The sequence below is a fragment of the Lynx rufus genome, unplaced genomic scaffold (genome assembly GCF_022079265.1).
Source record: "Lynx rufus isolate CCGP_SWC_20201006 ecotype Redwood Valley unplaced genomic scaffold, mLynRuf1.p SCAF_4, whole genome shotgun sequence".
NCBI lineage: Eukaryota > Metazoa > Chordata > Mammalia > Carnivora > Felidae > Lynx > Lynx rufus.
In genome coordinates, this window is record NW_025814856.1 from 6,306,701 (window position 1) to 6,324,873 (window position 18,173).

The 18,173-nt window shown below is 41.0% G+C and overlaps 1 protein-coding gene across 1 annotated transcript; it reads right to left on the reverse strand.

The window, feature by feature from the left end:
* Positions 1 to 6,708: 6,708 nt before the first annotated feature.
* Positions 6,709 to 7,797, reverse strand: LOC124523278 (putative gustatory receptor clone PTE01). Its single transcript, XM_047095142.1, has one exon. It carries the CDS (start codon positions 7,795 to 7,797, stop codon positions 6,709 to 6,711), a length of 1,089 nt encoding a protein of 362 aa, XP_046951098.1.
* Between the last annotated feature and the right edge of the window lie 10,376 nt (positions 7,798 to 18,173).

Below are 18,173 nucleotides of genomic sequence, written 5' to 3' on the forward strand. Positions count from 1 at the left end.
TTCCAAATCACAGATCTCCAAAATAGGCTGCCAAATGCATTACTCCTCATAAAAAAAATCCTATGATCTATAATATTCATACAGTAAAGGCCCCCGTAAACCATTTGGCCCATTTCCCTAATTCACAGACGAAGTCACAAAATCTCAAGAGAAGGAATTGGTCATCCTCTTTCTGTTTTCTCATCTGGGACAAAAGCATGTGTGAAATTGGAGAAATCATTCCACACTGGTCGAGTGCACCGAGTCTTGGGATGGGAATCAGGACTTTGAGTCTCACATCTGTCACATACTAAATCTGGAGTATTTGCAAGCTCTCAACCTCTCCGTGCTGGTATCCCTCTAGGTATCACCTAGAAATGGGGAGAACAGTACCCATGTGGCACCTAACAGAGGTTTGTACTGGAAGGAAGAGAAGCACGCAGAGAGAGCATTGAAGCCATATTGTCTATGCTCTGTGTCTGAGAACCAATGTAGGGTCTATTCAATATTGAACAGAGATCACTGTTGTCCTTGTCACCTACTCTGTGCCAAGCAAAGTGTAGACTCTGGGAAATCAGAAATGAATGTGATTCAGTTGTTTCCCTCCAAACACTCAGTACCTACCTGCATAAGAACAACAACAACAACAACAAAAAATGTTCTCTCAGGATCTCAGGAAACCGAAAACTTCCAATCACAGGATATTTAGTTGGATAGATGGTGCTTAGCCTTGATAATGACAGTAAAAACAATATTAAGAATACCTAAAATTTACCTTGCCCTTACTATATGCATTCATCACATATTTAGTCACATGTACAGTGCTCATGTTAATTCTTACTCAGTGCAGTTGTATAAACCAGGTCAAAGATATTAAGAGCTTGCCCAGTCCCATACAGATAAAAAAGTAGAGCAGATAAGATTCAAAATTCAATGGTGGGTCCCTGTTTCCCTGAACTTCAGAGCATTTAAGAAGAAGTCCAGAGGTCTTTTCCAAAATCGCTAAGATATACCTTTGAACTGTTTCTTTCTGTTTTGTTGTTGTTGTTGTTGTTGTTTTTTGTTTGTTTGGTTTTTGGAGAGAGAGAGAAGCATGCAGGGGAGAGGGACAGAAAAAAGGAGAGAGAGAATCCAAAGCAGGCTGCATGCCCAGTGTTGAGCCCAATGTGGGGCTCAATCCCACTATTCTGGAATCATGACCTGAGCGAAAATCAAGAGTCAGAAGCTCAACCGACTTAGCCACTCAGGCACCCCTGAACTCTTTATTTCTTAAGAATGGGATCTAACATACTGACTCTATCCCCTTAGAGATCAAGAGGGCCTAAATTACAAAAATGGAGGAGAAAGTGGAGTGTGAAGCAAAATCCAGGAGAAGGGGCAAGAGAGAGCTTCTCTGAACTGTCATGAGTTCTTTTTTTTTTTTTTAATGTTTATGTATTTTTCAGAGTGGAAGACAGAGTGCAAGTGGGGAAAAAATATAGAGACAGAGACACAGAATTTGAAGCAGGCTCCAGGCTCTGAGCTGTTAGCCCAGAGCCCAATGCGGGGCTCAAACTCATGAGTCCTGAGATCATGACCTGAGCCAGAGTCTGACGCTTCGCTGACCGAAACATCCAGGTGCCCCATGAGCGGACTGTTTATATGATCTCCACCTTCATCTCAACTATCTTTTCTATAGTTGACGCAGCTGGTGGCACCACTGCTCTCTGGTGTCTTCTACCATGAACCCCCAAAGGAAAGAGCACAGAGAGCAGGAGTCTCTTCCTGGAGTAATGGGAAAAAGACAGGCAGGTTGGATAAGCAGGAGTGAATACAGTCTAGGTGCCCTGTGAACAGAGTCTCACTGTCTGCCTCTAAACATGACTTCATCCCTATCTATTCCAGGACCTGGTAAAACTTAAAAACTTTATGCATAGCAAAGAAACAATCTTTCCAAAGAAGACATACAGACACGTGAGAAGATGCTCAACATCACTCATCATCAGGGAAATACAAATCAAAACCACCATGAGATACCATTCAACACCTGTCAGAATGGCTAAAACTAGCAACACAGGAAACACCAGGTGTTGGAAAGGATGTGGAGAAAGGGGAACACTCTTCACTGCTGGTGTAGCCATTCTGGAAAATACTATGGAGGTTCCTCAAAAAATTAAATATAGAACTACCCTATGATCCAGCAACTGCATTACTAGATATTTACCCAAAGAATATAAAAATACTAATTCAGAGGGATACATGCACTCTGATAGCTATGGCATTATTATCTACAATAATAGTTATAGAAACAGCCCAAGTGTCCATCAATTGATGAATGGATAAAAAAGTCGTGATATATATATATATATATATATATATATATATATATATATATTTCTCAGCCATAAAAAAGAATGAAATCTTGCCATTTGCAACAACATGGATGGAGCTAGAGAGTATTATGCTAAGTGACGTAAGTCAGTGAGAGAAAGACAAATACAATAAGCTTTCACTCCTGTGTGGAATTCAAGAAACAAAACAAACAAGGAAAGGGGGAAGAAGAGAGAGAGGCAAGCCAAGAAACAGACTCTTAACTATAGAGAAAAAACTAGAAGGGAGGTGGTTGGGGGGATGAGTGAAATGGGTCTTGGGCATTAAGGAGAGCACTTGTCATGATGAGCATTAGGTGACATATGAAATTGTGGAATCATTATACAGTACACCTAAAACTAATATTATGTTAACTATGATCACTAACTGGAATTTAAATTAAGTCTTAAAAATAAAAGTGGGTTGGACACAAAAAATAAATAAAATCAGGAAGTGAAAGAAAATGCTGTGCTCCTCTCCTTATCTCTGAAATGATGATAATGCATGTTGTTGTCTGCTGGGGATGGTAATGCAGATAAAAGGTAGCGAGCTACATAGAAAACTTAACTCAGTGCCTGAAACTCGGAGTCCCAAGGTAAAAGTTTGTAACATTCTGGTTACTGTCATCATTGCCATCATCACTATCATCATCACCTTCATGATCATTTGCAGGACTTGTGGGCAGTTAAGAAGGACCAATTTCCTGCTCTGATGGGGAAGATGCCCACGGGAGACAGAAATAACATGGGGGCAAAAATAGAAATCTAAATAAGAGTTCTTGGATCCACACCAAAACCAATAACATTAGGTCTTTATAGGGCTGTGAGTTGAATCTTTCCATTTTGGTCCCCTCATGTCTGGCTATTCCAACTGCTCTAGTTGTCTTGATGAGGAGGAAACCATGCTCTTCCAGTCGCTTCTGCCTTCAGTCTCTCCCACTGCACTTACTCCTCCTGGACTGTGCTGTGTCTCTGCTGGAGCAGGTCTGAGGAATGCAGATCCCACTGCCACTCCCCTACCTGGAACTGGATGAGGACAGAGGCTTTGTTTCCAGGACTGGCAGGAACACAGATGCAGCTACGGGTCTTCTGGAGCAGACAACTCTGGGAGGAGGAGGGACATGTATGGAGCCCACTTAACTGGAACTGGCCACTAAAGGGCTGGAAAGCACGGGCTGATTGTTTACAACTGTTTGACCTTGAGGGCTCAAAGCACATGGAACACAATTAGCCAAATTGGTCCATGTTCTCTCAATCTCTAAGGACATTCTATTACTAATGGAAGAGGAAAAGGAACAAAGTGAATGTACTGAGGTTGCAGGGGGTTGGGGACGGGGTGTCAAGACCCTTCCTCTTCTCAGGAAGAAGCTGACCTCTACTCTTCACTTCTGACTTCCAAGTTACATACCTAACCATAAAATTCAGACACATTTTTTTCCAACCAGAGAAAGCACCTTATGACTTTTATATCTGTGAGGCCATTGACTTAATCATAATTTAGAGATAATTAGGTCTTCTATACCAAGAATCTGATAGGATTTGTATTTTCTCACTGAAAATTTATGTCTCTAAGGAGAACTTTCTATTTTTCTTTCTATAGACCTGGTTTGGGGTTTGGAATTTTATACATTGGAGATGTCTGGTTTTTGCTGTTTTGAATGACTGTCCAGGTTCTAAATTTACCATCTAGCCATATAGATTGCTACATTAGACAACTGTTTATTTTTACATATTTATCTGGTGACTTGATAGTTTGCTTAAATACTTCAGGGGCTCTCAGAGATCTCTACATTCAAAATGTGGGCCAGGGATGTAGTCCTCTCAAGGCTTGACTGGAAGATGAGCTCAGAGATTGATTTCTTATTTACTGATACAAAGAAAACCTCAATAATTACCAAATTAATTGGATATGAAAGAAAGTGTGCTAATCATGTTTGTGTGTGCATAAATGGCAGAGGAAAATTTTAGAGTGTCCAAAGGACCAAATGACAGGAATATAGAGAAGGGTTGGAGAAGGAAGTATGCATACTGAGATGTTTTATAATGCTTGAACAAGAGGAAAATTTAGTATTAAACTGTAGTCACTTTGTAGCAGGAAGAGCTAATCCAATGCTAGGTTCATTGCCAGTGAAGCTGGTAGGCCATTGGCTTAGTGTAGAGGCAGAGCAAATGAAAGCAGTTATCATAAAGCTTTTCAGAAAGCCCCCAAATCTCTACCTCAGAAACTATCTGTACCACCTGTAAAGGAAAGATTGATATGAACATGGGTTCCTGGGAGTGTAGCAGAAGAGAGAAGAACCCGTCATGATAGAAGTGGTCATGATAGAAGAGAAGGAAGCATGGTGACAAAATGGAATCCTAATAAGGTGGTTACTAGTGAAAGGGAAGATCTGCCCTTTGCTGAGGACACGGTCCTTTGCTATCCTTGAGTAATGACAATGAAGATACAGTTACATTTATCCACAAAGACTTAGGTGATTTACAACCTACAGGCACAATCAAAACAACTGGAAATATCACCACTACTTGAAACCTCAGTTGTATACCCTTGACCAAGACACATCATTACATTCACCTTTTCATCCTCACCCACTTGCATTCTTCCCATCGCATCTCACAATGTAGCTTTATTCCCCACATTACGATTTACCAGACTTCAATCAAGAAAAACCTGCACTAGTTATTGTAATGAAGGTAATTTAATGTAGTTATGATTAAATACTTATTGAACAGTGAAAGACACAAAAGGAAAAATAAGGCAACAGAGAAGTAGCCACAGGATGTAGTGATAACAGCATAGGCTAGGAAGTATGGGGAAAAGATTGGGGATTAGTGCATGTGACATTGATCACCATTATTGGAAGAACTTAAAGAAAGGACAGATGGAAAATTAGAGCAGTGGTTGAAAGGTCCCTAGCCCCTACCACAGCATCACAACTTAACGTAGAGAAGGGTAAGTCTGGAGCAGAGAACAAGAGCATAATATTCAGCTATTCAGCACAGTTAACCAGCTGTAGAGTATGGAGGAAGAAGACATGTAAAAAAATATTACCAGGCATATGAAGGAAAAAAGCATATTGGTTATGGCTATGGAAAACTCATATCTCCTCTATTGGATATGAGCTATGGAAAGCTCATATCTCCTCCTTTACAAACTCTGATCACTTGGAGATGTCCAGGATCTGGCCATGAACAGTGAAGGACCCAACACATGTAAATCATCTTTGAATGAAAGGTCTGACAAAATCCCATAGGCCTCCAAATTAGCTGCACATTAGCCCCACCTGGGGAGCTGTTAAAAAAGAAAAAGAGGGCGCCTGGGTGGCGCAGTCGGTTAAGCGTCCGACTTCAGCCAGGTCACGATCTCACGGTCCGTGAGTTCGAGCCCCGCGTCGGGCTCTGGGCTGATGGCTCAGAGCCTGGAGCCTGCTTCCGATTCTGTGTCTCCCTCTCTCTCTGCCCGTCCCCCGTTCATGCTCTGTCTCTCTCTGTCCCAAAAATAAATAAACGTTGAAAAAAATTAAAAAAAAAAAAGAAAAGAAAAAGAACAAAACTGTTCACATTCTTTTCACTCTCCAGTCCAATTGAATCTTAATCTATAATGGTGGGACTCAGGCATGAGGATATTTTTAAAGATTTTTTACAGTTTATTTATTTATTTTTGAGAGAGAGAGAGAATCCCAAGCAGGCTCTTTTCTGTCACCATAGAGCCCAGTGCAGGGCTCAATCTCATGAAACCTGAGAACACTACCTGAGCCAAAATCACGAGTTGGACTCAATGGACTGAGCCACATAGGGGCCCCAAGATTTTAGTTTTAGGTAATCTCTATACCCAATGTGAGGCTCGAACTTACAACCTCAAGATCAAGAGTTGCTCACTCTTCTGATTGAGTCAACCAGGCACTCCATAGTATGACGATTTTAAAAGGCTTATCAGATACTCCAAATAGGAAGCCAAGATTACGGACCAGTGACATACATTCTCTCACACAACATGGATAAATAGATTTGACCAAAGCCAAACTTTTATGGATAATAGACATTATGGTGAAAATGGCTGAGAATTGTGTATCTATTTGAAAATGGAGTTGTGAATTTCTACAGGAAGCTCGGGTCATAGGTGACAAATCAGAAGATTCCATAGGTATAAAGAGATTCAATTGTGCAGTGATATTGGGATACATAGCGTCCTGGAATACTCCCATAATTCCATCAAAAGGGTGCCAAGATAAGCAATATTTAGAAATAACAAATCAAGAGGAATGGACCACGACCTACAAAAAATGTGACCAAAGAGGCATGCTTGCCAATTCCATATGTTTGGTTTGGCAATCATTTCTGATCAATAGGCACACACACAAAAAAAGCCCAAGTATTAAGACTAGGCTGTTCTGTTAAGGAGCCTCTGCAAGGCCCTCTTGATGTCCCTGTTCCTCAGGCTGTAGATGAAGGGATTCAGCATGGGAGCAACCACAGCATACATCATGGAGGCCACTGCATCCTTCCTGGGAGAATGTGAGACAGTCGATCCCAGGTACACCCCAAGACCTGTCCCATAAAATAAGCAAACAACTGACAGGTGAGAGCCACAGGTGGAAAAAGCTTTGTACTTCCCACCTGTTGATGGGACTCTCAGAACGGAGGAAAGAATTCGTGTATAAGAGAAAAGGATCCCTGAGACTGGAATACCACCAAAGATGGCACCAATAAAATACATGAATATTTTATTGGTGGAAGTATCATTACAGGAAAGCTTGAAGAGTTGAGGAGGGTCACAGAAGAAATGGGGAATTTCCACATTTGTACAGAAGGTAAGTTGTGACACAATGAGGCATTGCAGCTGAGAGTCCAGAAGGCTGATCAAAAAAGACACCAGAATCAGCAGGCGACAGAGGCGGGGGTTCATGATGACTGGGTAGTACAGAGGATAGCAAATAGCTACAAATCGATCATAGGCCATCACGGTTAAGAGTACACTGTCCAAACAGCCAAAAAGATAAAAAAAAGACAACTGAATCAGGCAGCCCGCATGGGAGATCACTCGGTTATGAGTCTGAATGTCCAAAATCACCTTCGGGACTGTGGTAGATGTGAAACCGATGTCAGCCACAGACAGGATAGAAAGGAAGACGTACATGGGGGTATGGAGGTGGGAGTCAGAGCTGACAGCCAGGATGATGAGCAGATTCCCTAGCATGGTGACCACATACATGGACAGGAACAGGCTGAAGGTTAGAGGCTGCCGTTCTGGATCATCTGAGAACCCCAGGAGGAGGAACTCCAACACATCTGTTAGATTATCTGGTTCCACAGAGCAGAGACAGCTTTTGGAAAATAAATGAGAGTTTACATAACAGAAACAAGTATACAGGAATCCATCAGTGTGGCTATACTTTGGATGCATGCAATTCACAAATAAAGTATTCACACTTGAGGGAAATCTAGCAACATTTCTCAGTTGTGACAACATATTCTTCCTACAACTCTTTTCTCATTGTCTTTTGCTCCATTCACCTGTTTCTATGTGCACCCACTTTGGAAAGATGGAGCTAAAGAAATTAGAGATGACAAGGATACTTACAGATTTAAAATTCCATAAACACACTAACATATCAGTACCCTCCTTAAAGGAAACAAAAGGAATAAGAAATGTCATTCTCCCTTAAAAGATTGTTCTAATCTAAGGGCACTAATTAGCAGTCAAAAGTACTTTATTTCATCTAAATTCAGAGAAATTACAAACACTCTAAAGAACTATGTAATAAAGTGTCTGACTCCATTTTTTGTGGTGATATTTGACTGCAAACAGTGGTCAAGGCTCTCTTTACCCCATCTGCCCAACACCTGGGCTAGCTGATAAAAAAACCCGGGTCCTCCAGTTATAAGTGAGTTCTAAGGATGTGATGTACAACATGTTAACTATAGTTAATAATACCGTGTTTCATATTTGAAAGCTGTTAAGAGTAGATCTTAAAAGTTCTCATTACAAGAAAAAAATTTTGCAGGACACCTGAGTGGCACAGTCGGCTGAGCACCCAACCCTTAATTTTGGCTCATGTCATGATCCCAGAGTCATGGGATCAAGCTCTGCATCCAGCTCTGCATTGAGTATAGAGCCTGCTTAAGATCCTTTTTCTCCCTCTGACCCTCCCTTGCCTGCCTGCTCTCTCTTTCTCTCTCTCTCTCTCAAAAAAAATTGGAACTATGTATGTGATGGAATCTAACTAGACCGTAGTGATCATTTTGTAATATGTATAAATTTTGAATCATTATGTTGTATACTTGACCCTAATATGTTATATGTCAATTTATCTCAAAAAACAAACAACAAAAAAAGCAAGCCAGGCAGCCTGGGTTCTCCCTCCTTTGGAGACAGTGAAACATTCAAACCTCACAAGCACATATGCAGGAATTCTCTCTCTCTGAACTCACACCATAGCCACAATACAAAATCGAAGCCAATCACTTTCCTTGAACTTTTGTACCATTTCATTTTTTTTTTAATTTACATCCAAATTAGTTAGCATATAGTGCAACAGTGATTTCAGGAGTAGATTCCTTAGTGCCCCTGACCCATTTAGCCCATCCCCCCTCCCGCAGCCCCTCCCGTAACCCTCAGTTTGTTCTCCATATTTATGAGTCTCTTCTGTTTTGTCCCCCTCCCTATTTTAGGATTATTTTTGTTTCCCTTCCCTTATGTCCATCTGTTTTGTCTCTTAAAGTCCTCATATGAGTAAAGTCATATGATTTTTGTCTTTCTCTGACTGACTAGTTTCACTTAGCATAAGACCCTCCAGTTCCATCCACGTAGTTGCAAATGGCAAGATTTCATTCTTTTTGATTGCCGAGTAATACTCCACTGTGTGTGTGTGTGTGTGTGTGTGTGTGTGTGTGTGTGTGTGTGTATACATTTCAGACCAGTTTAGAAAGCCTGCTATGCTTTCCCTAAAAGGAGATCTTTACGAAGAATAAAACGTTTTATAACCTCTTGTATGTGTGGCATATCAGCCTCAACATCCGAGCCAAATTTTGAGTAGGAGCCAATCCTACTTCTGCAGTGTCCTATCGATGCAGTGACTAGGGCATGAGGCAGTGACCACCACCAGACGAGGTCTTTCTTCTCTTGGTCTGGCTTGCTCACTGGCTCTGCTGCCTCATGGCAAGCACGCACTCTGGACTGTGCTGCGCTGTGATGCATCTCTTGGGCCCTTCCAATCCTTTCTTACAGATCCAAATGACCTCATTTAGAAGTGGCAATAATCACTTGGTTGTTAGAGACAAGAGTATGGGATGGGGTCTTTTTCTTTTGACATTTATCTTTGCGAGGGGAGCTAGCACAAGTGGGGGAGGGGTAGAGAGAGGGGGACAGAGGATCTGAAGCATGCTCTGTGCTGACAGGCTGACAGCAGTGAACCTGATGTGGGGCTCGAACTCACCAAGCACAAAATCATAACCTGGGCCTAAGTCGGATGGACGCTCAACCGACTGAATCACCCAGGTGCCCCAGGATGGCTCTTTTCTTAATACGGCCCTGGGTCTTGTGTCTTGGCCCAGACCTATCCATGTCTTAGAATGAAGCTGTGACTGACACTAGGGTTGAGGAAAGGCTCTTACCCTGACTGTTGTGTGTTTCAAACCAGCATTGGCCTCTATGGGTGCTCAAGGGAAAGAGTACACCCTGTGCATGATCTAGGTCCATTGGGTGGTTGCACATGGAAGTGTCATTGGAGAGATAGAGAGGGAAAGAGAGACAGAGGGAGGGAAATAAAGGAAGAAGGGGAGAGGGGAGGGGAAGGGAAGGAAGGAGAAGGAGAAGAAAAGCAGTCATCGTGTGTCATATGAGGTCTGCACTCCTAAAAACAGGCTGGGACCTTTCAATACCTCTGCTGTTCCTGTTGCCCATGCCTTTGTCACAACAAAGATCCAAATCCTCAGGGTTATAGGGAGAAACATCCATAGCATCCCTGTAGCACAGTAAAGAGGTTAGTGTAGACCTGGCTTAGGCATGGGGTATATAAACCCTATGAAACAATCATCATCATGGAAGAGGCCCCTCATCATGAAGATCCTGGCTTGAGGCCCTCTGGAGAAAGAAATTTACAAATATGAGCAGGATGGAGAGGACCTCCTTTGAAATATATACAGTGTTTAAAAATAAAGAAAAAAAAAAGAAGAGAAAGAAAGAAACTTGCATATGGGGAAGGAGACAAAAAATAGAACAGGTATACAATTTGATCCAATTAGAAATCTGAAATGTACTAAAATACTTTATAGAACAAAAAATAAAAAGGTGCTGATTGGCTTTGCATCTCTTCACACAGGTTCTGAATTAACTTTAGTATCTGCTGAAATGCACCAGTTGGCAAACTTCATGTTCTCAATCAATACAGGGGTTCAGGTTACAGTCATTTCTTGGGATCCCATTAAATTTAAACAACGTGCCCTCTAGAATCTTAGGGAGGAGGTTCTTGAACATAAGAACAGTGAACAAACATGTATGCTTCACCTTCACCATTAAAACTATTGTCTTGCCCTCAAAGATCCCACAATGGGCATGAACACTCTGACCCTATGAGTAGTAAACTAAAATTGAATTAAGTCTTTGGCACTGTATAGGAAAAACCCACGCACTTTTTCACCTCCTCCAATTCTCCATTATTTTACACAGAATACTTTCCCCACACACTAAGCAATTCTCTACAAGAGCTGAATGTCCTACAGTTTAACTCAGTTCTGACACTATCTGCCTGGAGTGTCAGATCCCAGAGGATAAGGGCTCAGTCTCACAAGACTGCTCCCACCTCACTTCAGATGCCAGTCAAGAGTAGTATGTCCGTCATGTTCTGGCCAATTTCTGTCTGATTTGGCTACAAACCAGGGGTTCCCATGGCCCCTTCCTCAGGGTTTGGTTAATTTGATTTGTCACTCTGGAAGAGTGCTTGGAGGAAACCACTGAATCTCATTCATTTGTCATATAGGACATCCCTGGAAGAAAAGAAAACTTAGACAGGAAAGCCTCTAGTGTATGGAAGCCATATTGATTACATTGTCTTCCTGTGAACTAACAAAGGGTAATCAATATTATATATATTATATGTATATAATATACATAATACATATACATACACATACACTATGCTAACCACAGTGTAGGTGCTGAGGAATGAATGAGGCTCAGTTGTTTCCTGCTGACATTCTGCCTGGAGTGACCTAGAAAGAAAAAGGAAAGGCAGGTTGAGATGTTGGTTGGTTTTCGTTTGTTTGTTTGTTTTAATATTTTACTTCACCAACTATGTCAAAAAATATTATAATTTCACCAATAAACAACACTGAGATATTTTACATTCTTTTTTGAACATCTTCAAAATCTGGTATCTTGTATGGGCAGAACATGTCAATTTGGACCACTCACATTTCAAGGGCTCACAAGCCACATGAAACTAAATTGTTTGGAAAGACATTGCCCACACCCTGTGCCTTGTGAATAGAGTCTTGATACTCAGATCCAAACCTGACTTCACCCCTTTTGACCCCAGGACTTGGTGAAAATAAATAAGAATGCTGTGCTCTTTTCCTCAATTGTGCACCTGTGTTTTGGGAAGGATTATGTACATGAAAATAAAAAACTATATAGCACAAAGTTCAGAGCCTGGCACATGGAGACTCTCAATAAAGTTTTGTAGAATGGCTACTCTCCTCATCACCATCATGATTACCATCATCACATTCATGATCCTTTTGGAGTGCTGAGGGAACAATTTGGAGACATCCATTTCTTGCTCTCATGTGAGTGTGGCATATGGAAGCTAGAAATGGTGTTGGAGGAGAGCAGAATTCTGAATGAGATTCTGAAATTCCCAACAGGAAAAAGAACATCAACTTCATAGGCCTCTGAGCTGAAACTTTGCTTATGGCTGTCCTCCCATCTGGCCAGCCCCAGCTTGTCTTGCTGAGGAGGAAACAGTTCCCAACAGCCCCTCTTCCATCCACCATCTTCCTGGACACTCACTGGTCTGTGCTATACCTCTGCCGGGTCATGACATAGGAGTTTGGATCCATCTTCCCCTCCTGCCTGGTAAGTGATGATGGCTGAGGTTTTGTGCTCAGGACTGGCAGGAAGACAGCCTCAGGCATGAATCTTGTTCTGCAGATGATGACTCTTGGAGAAGGCACAGTATGAATCCTAATGGAATTGCCATCCAGAAAGGCTGGAGGCACTGGCTAATTATTTACTCCTGTATGACCTTGAGAGCTCAATGCACAGAGCTCATAATTAGCAAAATTGGTCCATGCTACCCCACTCTCTGAGGACTTCCTAATAACAGAAGAATAAAATGAGAAAAGTGACTGTAGTTAGAAGGGTCTAGGCCCTTCTTTCTCTCTGGAGAAAGCTCATCTGTCTGTACACTTTCCTTCTGACTTCTAATCTCAAGGATCTTAATATAAAATACAGACTCTTTTTTTTTTCAATTTAATGTATGGCTTTTTGACTTTGACATCTGCAAATCCATTATGTCAATCATGTAAATTAGGGAGAATTTGGTTTTCTACAACAAGAATCAGAGGCTATTTCCATCTTCTAAGTTAAAATTTATGTTCCTAAGAGGAACTTCCTTTTTCCCGTTTTTAGGGGGTTTTGTTCCCTTGTTTAAATGACAGCCCAAGTTCTAATTTTTCTGTTTCTTTGATATACGTTGGCATATTAAGTACTATTAATTTTGTATGTTTATTTATAACTTGATACTTCTCTTAAATAAACAAGAGTATCTAACAAGACTGCAGTGAGTGTGCCAGCTAGAGTTACAGTCCCCTCAAAGTTTGACTGGGAGAAGACCTATTTCCAAGCGCACTCACATAGCTGTTGGAAGGATGGACTCCCTGTGGGCTGTTGGCCAGAGGTATTCTTCAGTTCTCTGCCACATGGGTCTTTCATGGGGAAGCAACATAGCAGCTGGCTTCCATCAGGATAAGCAGGCAGGTGACAAGGAAACTACAGACAGGAAGTTGAAAGCCAGAGTCTTTTTGTACCCCAATCTCAGAAGTGACATCCCATCAGTGTTGCCATGTTGTGTTGGTTGGGAGCAAGTCACTAGGCCCAGGACACACTTAAGGGGATAAGTCTCCACATTGGTATAAATCCAGGAGGTGGAGGTCTTTGGGAACATATGAGAATCTACCCACCATGCAGGTCTCACTCTTTTTCAGGACATTGGTCTTAAACACCACAAGACTCTGAAGATGTCTCTCTGCTTCCCAACACAGCCCACAACCCATAACACCAAAAGACTCAACAAAATTCCTCTGCAAAAGATCTGACATGTGAGTAGAAATGGCCACTGATTTGGTATTTCTGCAGATCCCACCATGTTGCTTCAGGATATGAAGCTAATATAGTTTCTCTTCTACCACCAGGGTCCCTCCATTGACATCACACCAAGCTGAGCCGTTCTGTGCTCAAATTTAACAAATGCCCCCAGTAGTTTCTCATTTCTGCGCATTGAGAAGAATCCATTTGCCCTCGAATGTATTTTCTTTACATTACTTTGTGTTCACAAATCCTAACATTTAAATAAATGGCCTGTTGAGGGGTGCCTGGGTGGCTCAGTCGGTTAAGCGTCCGACTTCAGTCAGGTCATGACCTCGAAGTTTGTGAGTTCAAGCCCCGCGTCAGGCTCTGTGCTGACAGCTCAGAGCCTGGAGCCTGCTTCAGATTCTGTGTCTCCTTCTCTCTCTGCCCCTTCCCCACTTGTGCTCGCTCTCTGTCTCTCAAAAATAAGTAAATGTAAAAAAAGTTTTTTTAAATAAATGGCCTGTTGCTTTTTTTCTGGGTGACAAAATAAATTGTGTGAAAATATTGGTCCCTCACAACCTGCCACAGCCTATCATGTGGTTCTCCTGGTTCAGAGGACTCTGGATGAGTAACTCAGAGAATGGTTTATCATTAACTGATGCAAAGAAAAATCAATTAATCCAAGATGGTGAAGAAGCAACCCTGGCCTCTGCCACACCCACCTGAGAGATCAATAATTAACCATCCATGAGCAAAAACAGCTCTGGAACAGCTCAGGAGTCTACTTAAGAAACTTCAGCAAAAGGTGACTAACCACACAAAAGGGAATAACCTGAGAATAAGGTTAACACAAGAATAACTACACAAAAGGGAAGAAAGAATAGCTTCATTTTGCCTGCATCATTCCATCCCTCAGCTAGCACTGCTCAGCACCAAGAGGGTATTCATCAGCTAGAAGAGCTCCTCTCAAAAGGAAAGGGAGAGTAGTGTGAGTGACCAGTTTGCCCATAGGTTCAGGGCTCTGCACAAAGGACCTGCTACTGGTGTACCCCACCCAGAGAATGGCAAAGCTTGTACATATAGACGCAGCTAGAAACAAGGAAGAAGTGTAAGCACTACCAATAGTAACCACAAGCAGGTATGGTAATGACATAAAAATAGACACAGAAACCAATAGTACAGACTCAACAGCCCAGAAATAAACCCCTGCATATATAGTCAACTAATATTTAACAAGAGAACCAAGAACACTCAATGGGGAAAGGATATTCTTTTCAAAAAATAGTGTTGGGAAGGGGCATCTGGGTGGCTTAGTTGATTCACTCTTGATTTCAGCTCATGTTTTGCAAGATGGAGCCCCGTGTTGGGATCTGCACTGAAAGCATAGAGCCTGCTTGGGATTCTCTCTGCCTCTCTCTCTGCCCCTACCCAACTCACACTCTGTCTCCAAAAAAAAAAAAAAAGGTTTGGAAAACTAAATTACTACATGCAGAGGAATAAAATTGGACCCTTATCTTACACTACTCACAAAAACGAACCTGAAATGGGTTAAAGATTTAAACAGAGGACCTGAAAACATAAAACTCCTAGAAGAAAACATAGGGGGAAAAACTCCTTCACATTGGTCTGGCAGCAATTTCCTAAATAGGATACCAAAAGCACAAGCAACAAAAGCAAAAATAAATAAGTGGGACTACATCAAAGTAAAAAGTTTCTGCACCACAAAAGAAACAACAAAATGCAAAAGCAACCATGGAATGGGAAAATGAGAGGACATATTTGGAAATCATATATCTGATAAAGAGTTAATATCCAAAATATATAAAGAACTCACACAACTCAAGGACTAATAATAATAATAATAAATGGGCAGAGGAACCAAGCAAACAGTTTTCTAAAAGTAGACTAACAAATAACCAATGGGTGCATGAAAGTGCTTGACATCACTCATCATTAGGGAAATGCAAATTGAAACCACAATGAGATATCAACTCAGACCTGTTAAAATTACTGTCTTCAAAGACACTATAACAAATGGCAAAAGTAGAGAAAAGGGAACCCATGTGCACTTTTGTGGGAATGTTCATCAGTACAAACACGATGGAAACGGCATGTGGATGTCTCAAAGTATTGAAAATAGAGCTAGCATATGATCCAGCAACCCCACTTCCAGGTATATATTCAAAAGAAATTAAAACAGGATCTCGAAGAGGTATCTGTGCTCCCATGTTCATTGCAGCACTATTCACATTAGCCAAAATACAAAAATAATCTAAATGTCCTTCAACAGACAAACAGATAAAGAAGATGCAATATGTATCCATACACACAAAAGAGAATATTAGTCAGCAAAAAGAAAGAAGTAAATTTGGGGTGCCTGGGCGGCTCAGTGGGTTAAGTATCCAACTCCTGATCTTGGCTCAGGTCATGATCTCATGGTTCGAGTGTTCAAGCCCTGTGTTGGGCTCTACAATGACAGCATGGAGCCTGCTTGGGATTCTCTCTCTCTCTTCCTCTTTCTCTGCCCCTTCCCTGATCACTTGCTTTCTCTCTTTCTCTCTCAAAAATAAATAAATAAACATTTTTTAAAAAGAAAGAAACAAGCAAATTCTGCCATTTGCAACATAGATGGACCTTGAGGACATGATGCTAAGTGAAATAAGTCAGAGAAAGACAAATACTGCACACTATCTCTTATATGTGTAATCTAAAACAACCAAACTCGAACAAACAAAAAGTAAAAAACTGGTTACCAGGGGATAGAGGGTAGGGAAAATAGGGATATGTTGGTCAAAGGGCACAAACTTTCAGCTATCAGATAAATAAATTCTGAGGATCTAATGTACAGCATGATGACTGTATTATATCATATACTTGAAAGTTGCTGAGAGAGTAGATCTTAAATGTTCTCACCACAAAAAAGAAATGGTACTTATGTGAAATATGGAATTGTTAACTAACTCTGTGGTTGTAAATCACTTTGCAATATATCAGTGTATCAAATCAATACACTGTACATTTTAAACTTACACAATGTTGTATGTCAATTATATCTCAATAGAGTTGAAAAAAGAAATATATCAACCTTAGGATATAATGATGATAATGATATCTATATTTATTTAGTTCTTACCATGAGCATATTGTCTTTTTATTTTTACTTTTTTTTAAATTATTTTGTTAATGTTTATTTATTTTTGAGAGAGAGAGAGACAAATGTATGAGTTGGGGAGGAACAGAGAGAAAGGGAGACACAGAATGCGAAGCAAGCTCCAGGCTCTGAGCTGTCAGCACAGAGCCCGACGTGGGGCTTGAACTCATAGACTGCGAGATCATGACCTGAGCCAAAGTCAGACACTTAACCGACTGAGCCACCCAGGTGCCCCCCCTTTTGTTTTCCTGCTGTCTTTTTAATCCTAGAGTGCTTTCAGCTAAATATTACTTAAAATGAAGGATCAGAGGCCATGAAAGTTATAAAAATATATCCCAGTGCACTCAGCTAATGAGTTAGCTGATGGTGAAGCCAGAGCTGATGTTACAAGTCAAATTTTGGCCTACAAAGCCTGTATGTTGGAACTATACACTGGCCTGTCAATATACTACAACAATTTGCCCTATCGACCCCTTACTATATCCTAAATTGTGTTCTATCATTACATTTGATGATATCTTCTCAATCAGCCTCTCATTTAGATGCTCTTATTATCATAACTCTACAGATAAGAAATTAAATAGAAATATGTTATGTATCATACTCAAAGTCACACTGTTTGCAACATCAAGTTACTTATAAATTACTGGAATGTTTATTTAAATTAAGTTCCTTAATGTTATAATAAGGATTACCATATACCATCCGACTGGTCCATGGCACAATTATATATAATTATTTCATGGCCTCAGAGGATAAACACTGTTGCGCTTAATTTGCTGCTGAGGATTCTGAGGCTCAGAAAAGAACTTTGACTTACTAATTTGCAAATTTTTGAGCCAATACCAGGCCATGGAGTATTTTCCTATCCCACATTTTTTTTTTATTATCTGTGTTTCCTATTCTTTTTTGGGTTTTGGGGTTGGGGTTTTTTTTTGATGTTTATTTATTTTTGAGAGAGATACAGAGTGTGAGCGTGGGAGGGGGAGGGGCAGAGAGAGAGGGAGATACAGAATCCAAAGCAGGCCCCAGGCTCCAGGCTGTCAGCACAGAGCCTGATGCAGGGCTGAAACTCATGAACAACATCTTGACCTGAGCCAAAGTCAGACACTCAGCTGACTGAACCACCCAGTCTCCTTCTGTGTTTCCTATTCTAATCAAGTGTTGTCACACCACATTTAGATGGCTGTATGAATCTTCCAGTCTTTTCCCATGCTCAGCACTCTTCTAAATCTAAACCTAAAAACAAACAAACAAAACCAAAGTGCTGCCACTGGGTAGAGTCTACCATCTGACAAAAAAGGCAGCATCACTTCCCCCTTACCAAGGTTCTTTGGCCATCACTTAGGTCTGCATAAATGGATAGGCAAATATAGAAATGTGGTAATTTTTCTTGGATGGTAAC

What these genes read in the sequence shown, in the direction of transcription:
- LOC124523278 (XM_047095142.1), bottom strand. Translation starts at nt 7,797, where the DNA reads ATGTTGTCACAACTGAGAAATGTTGCTAGATTTCCCTCAAGTGTGAAT.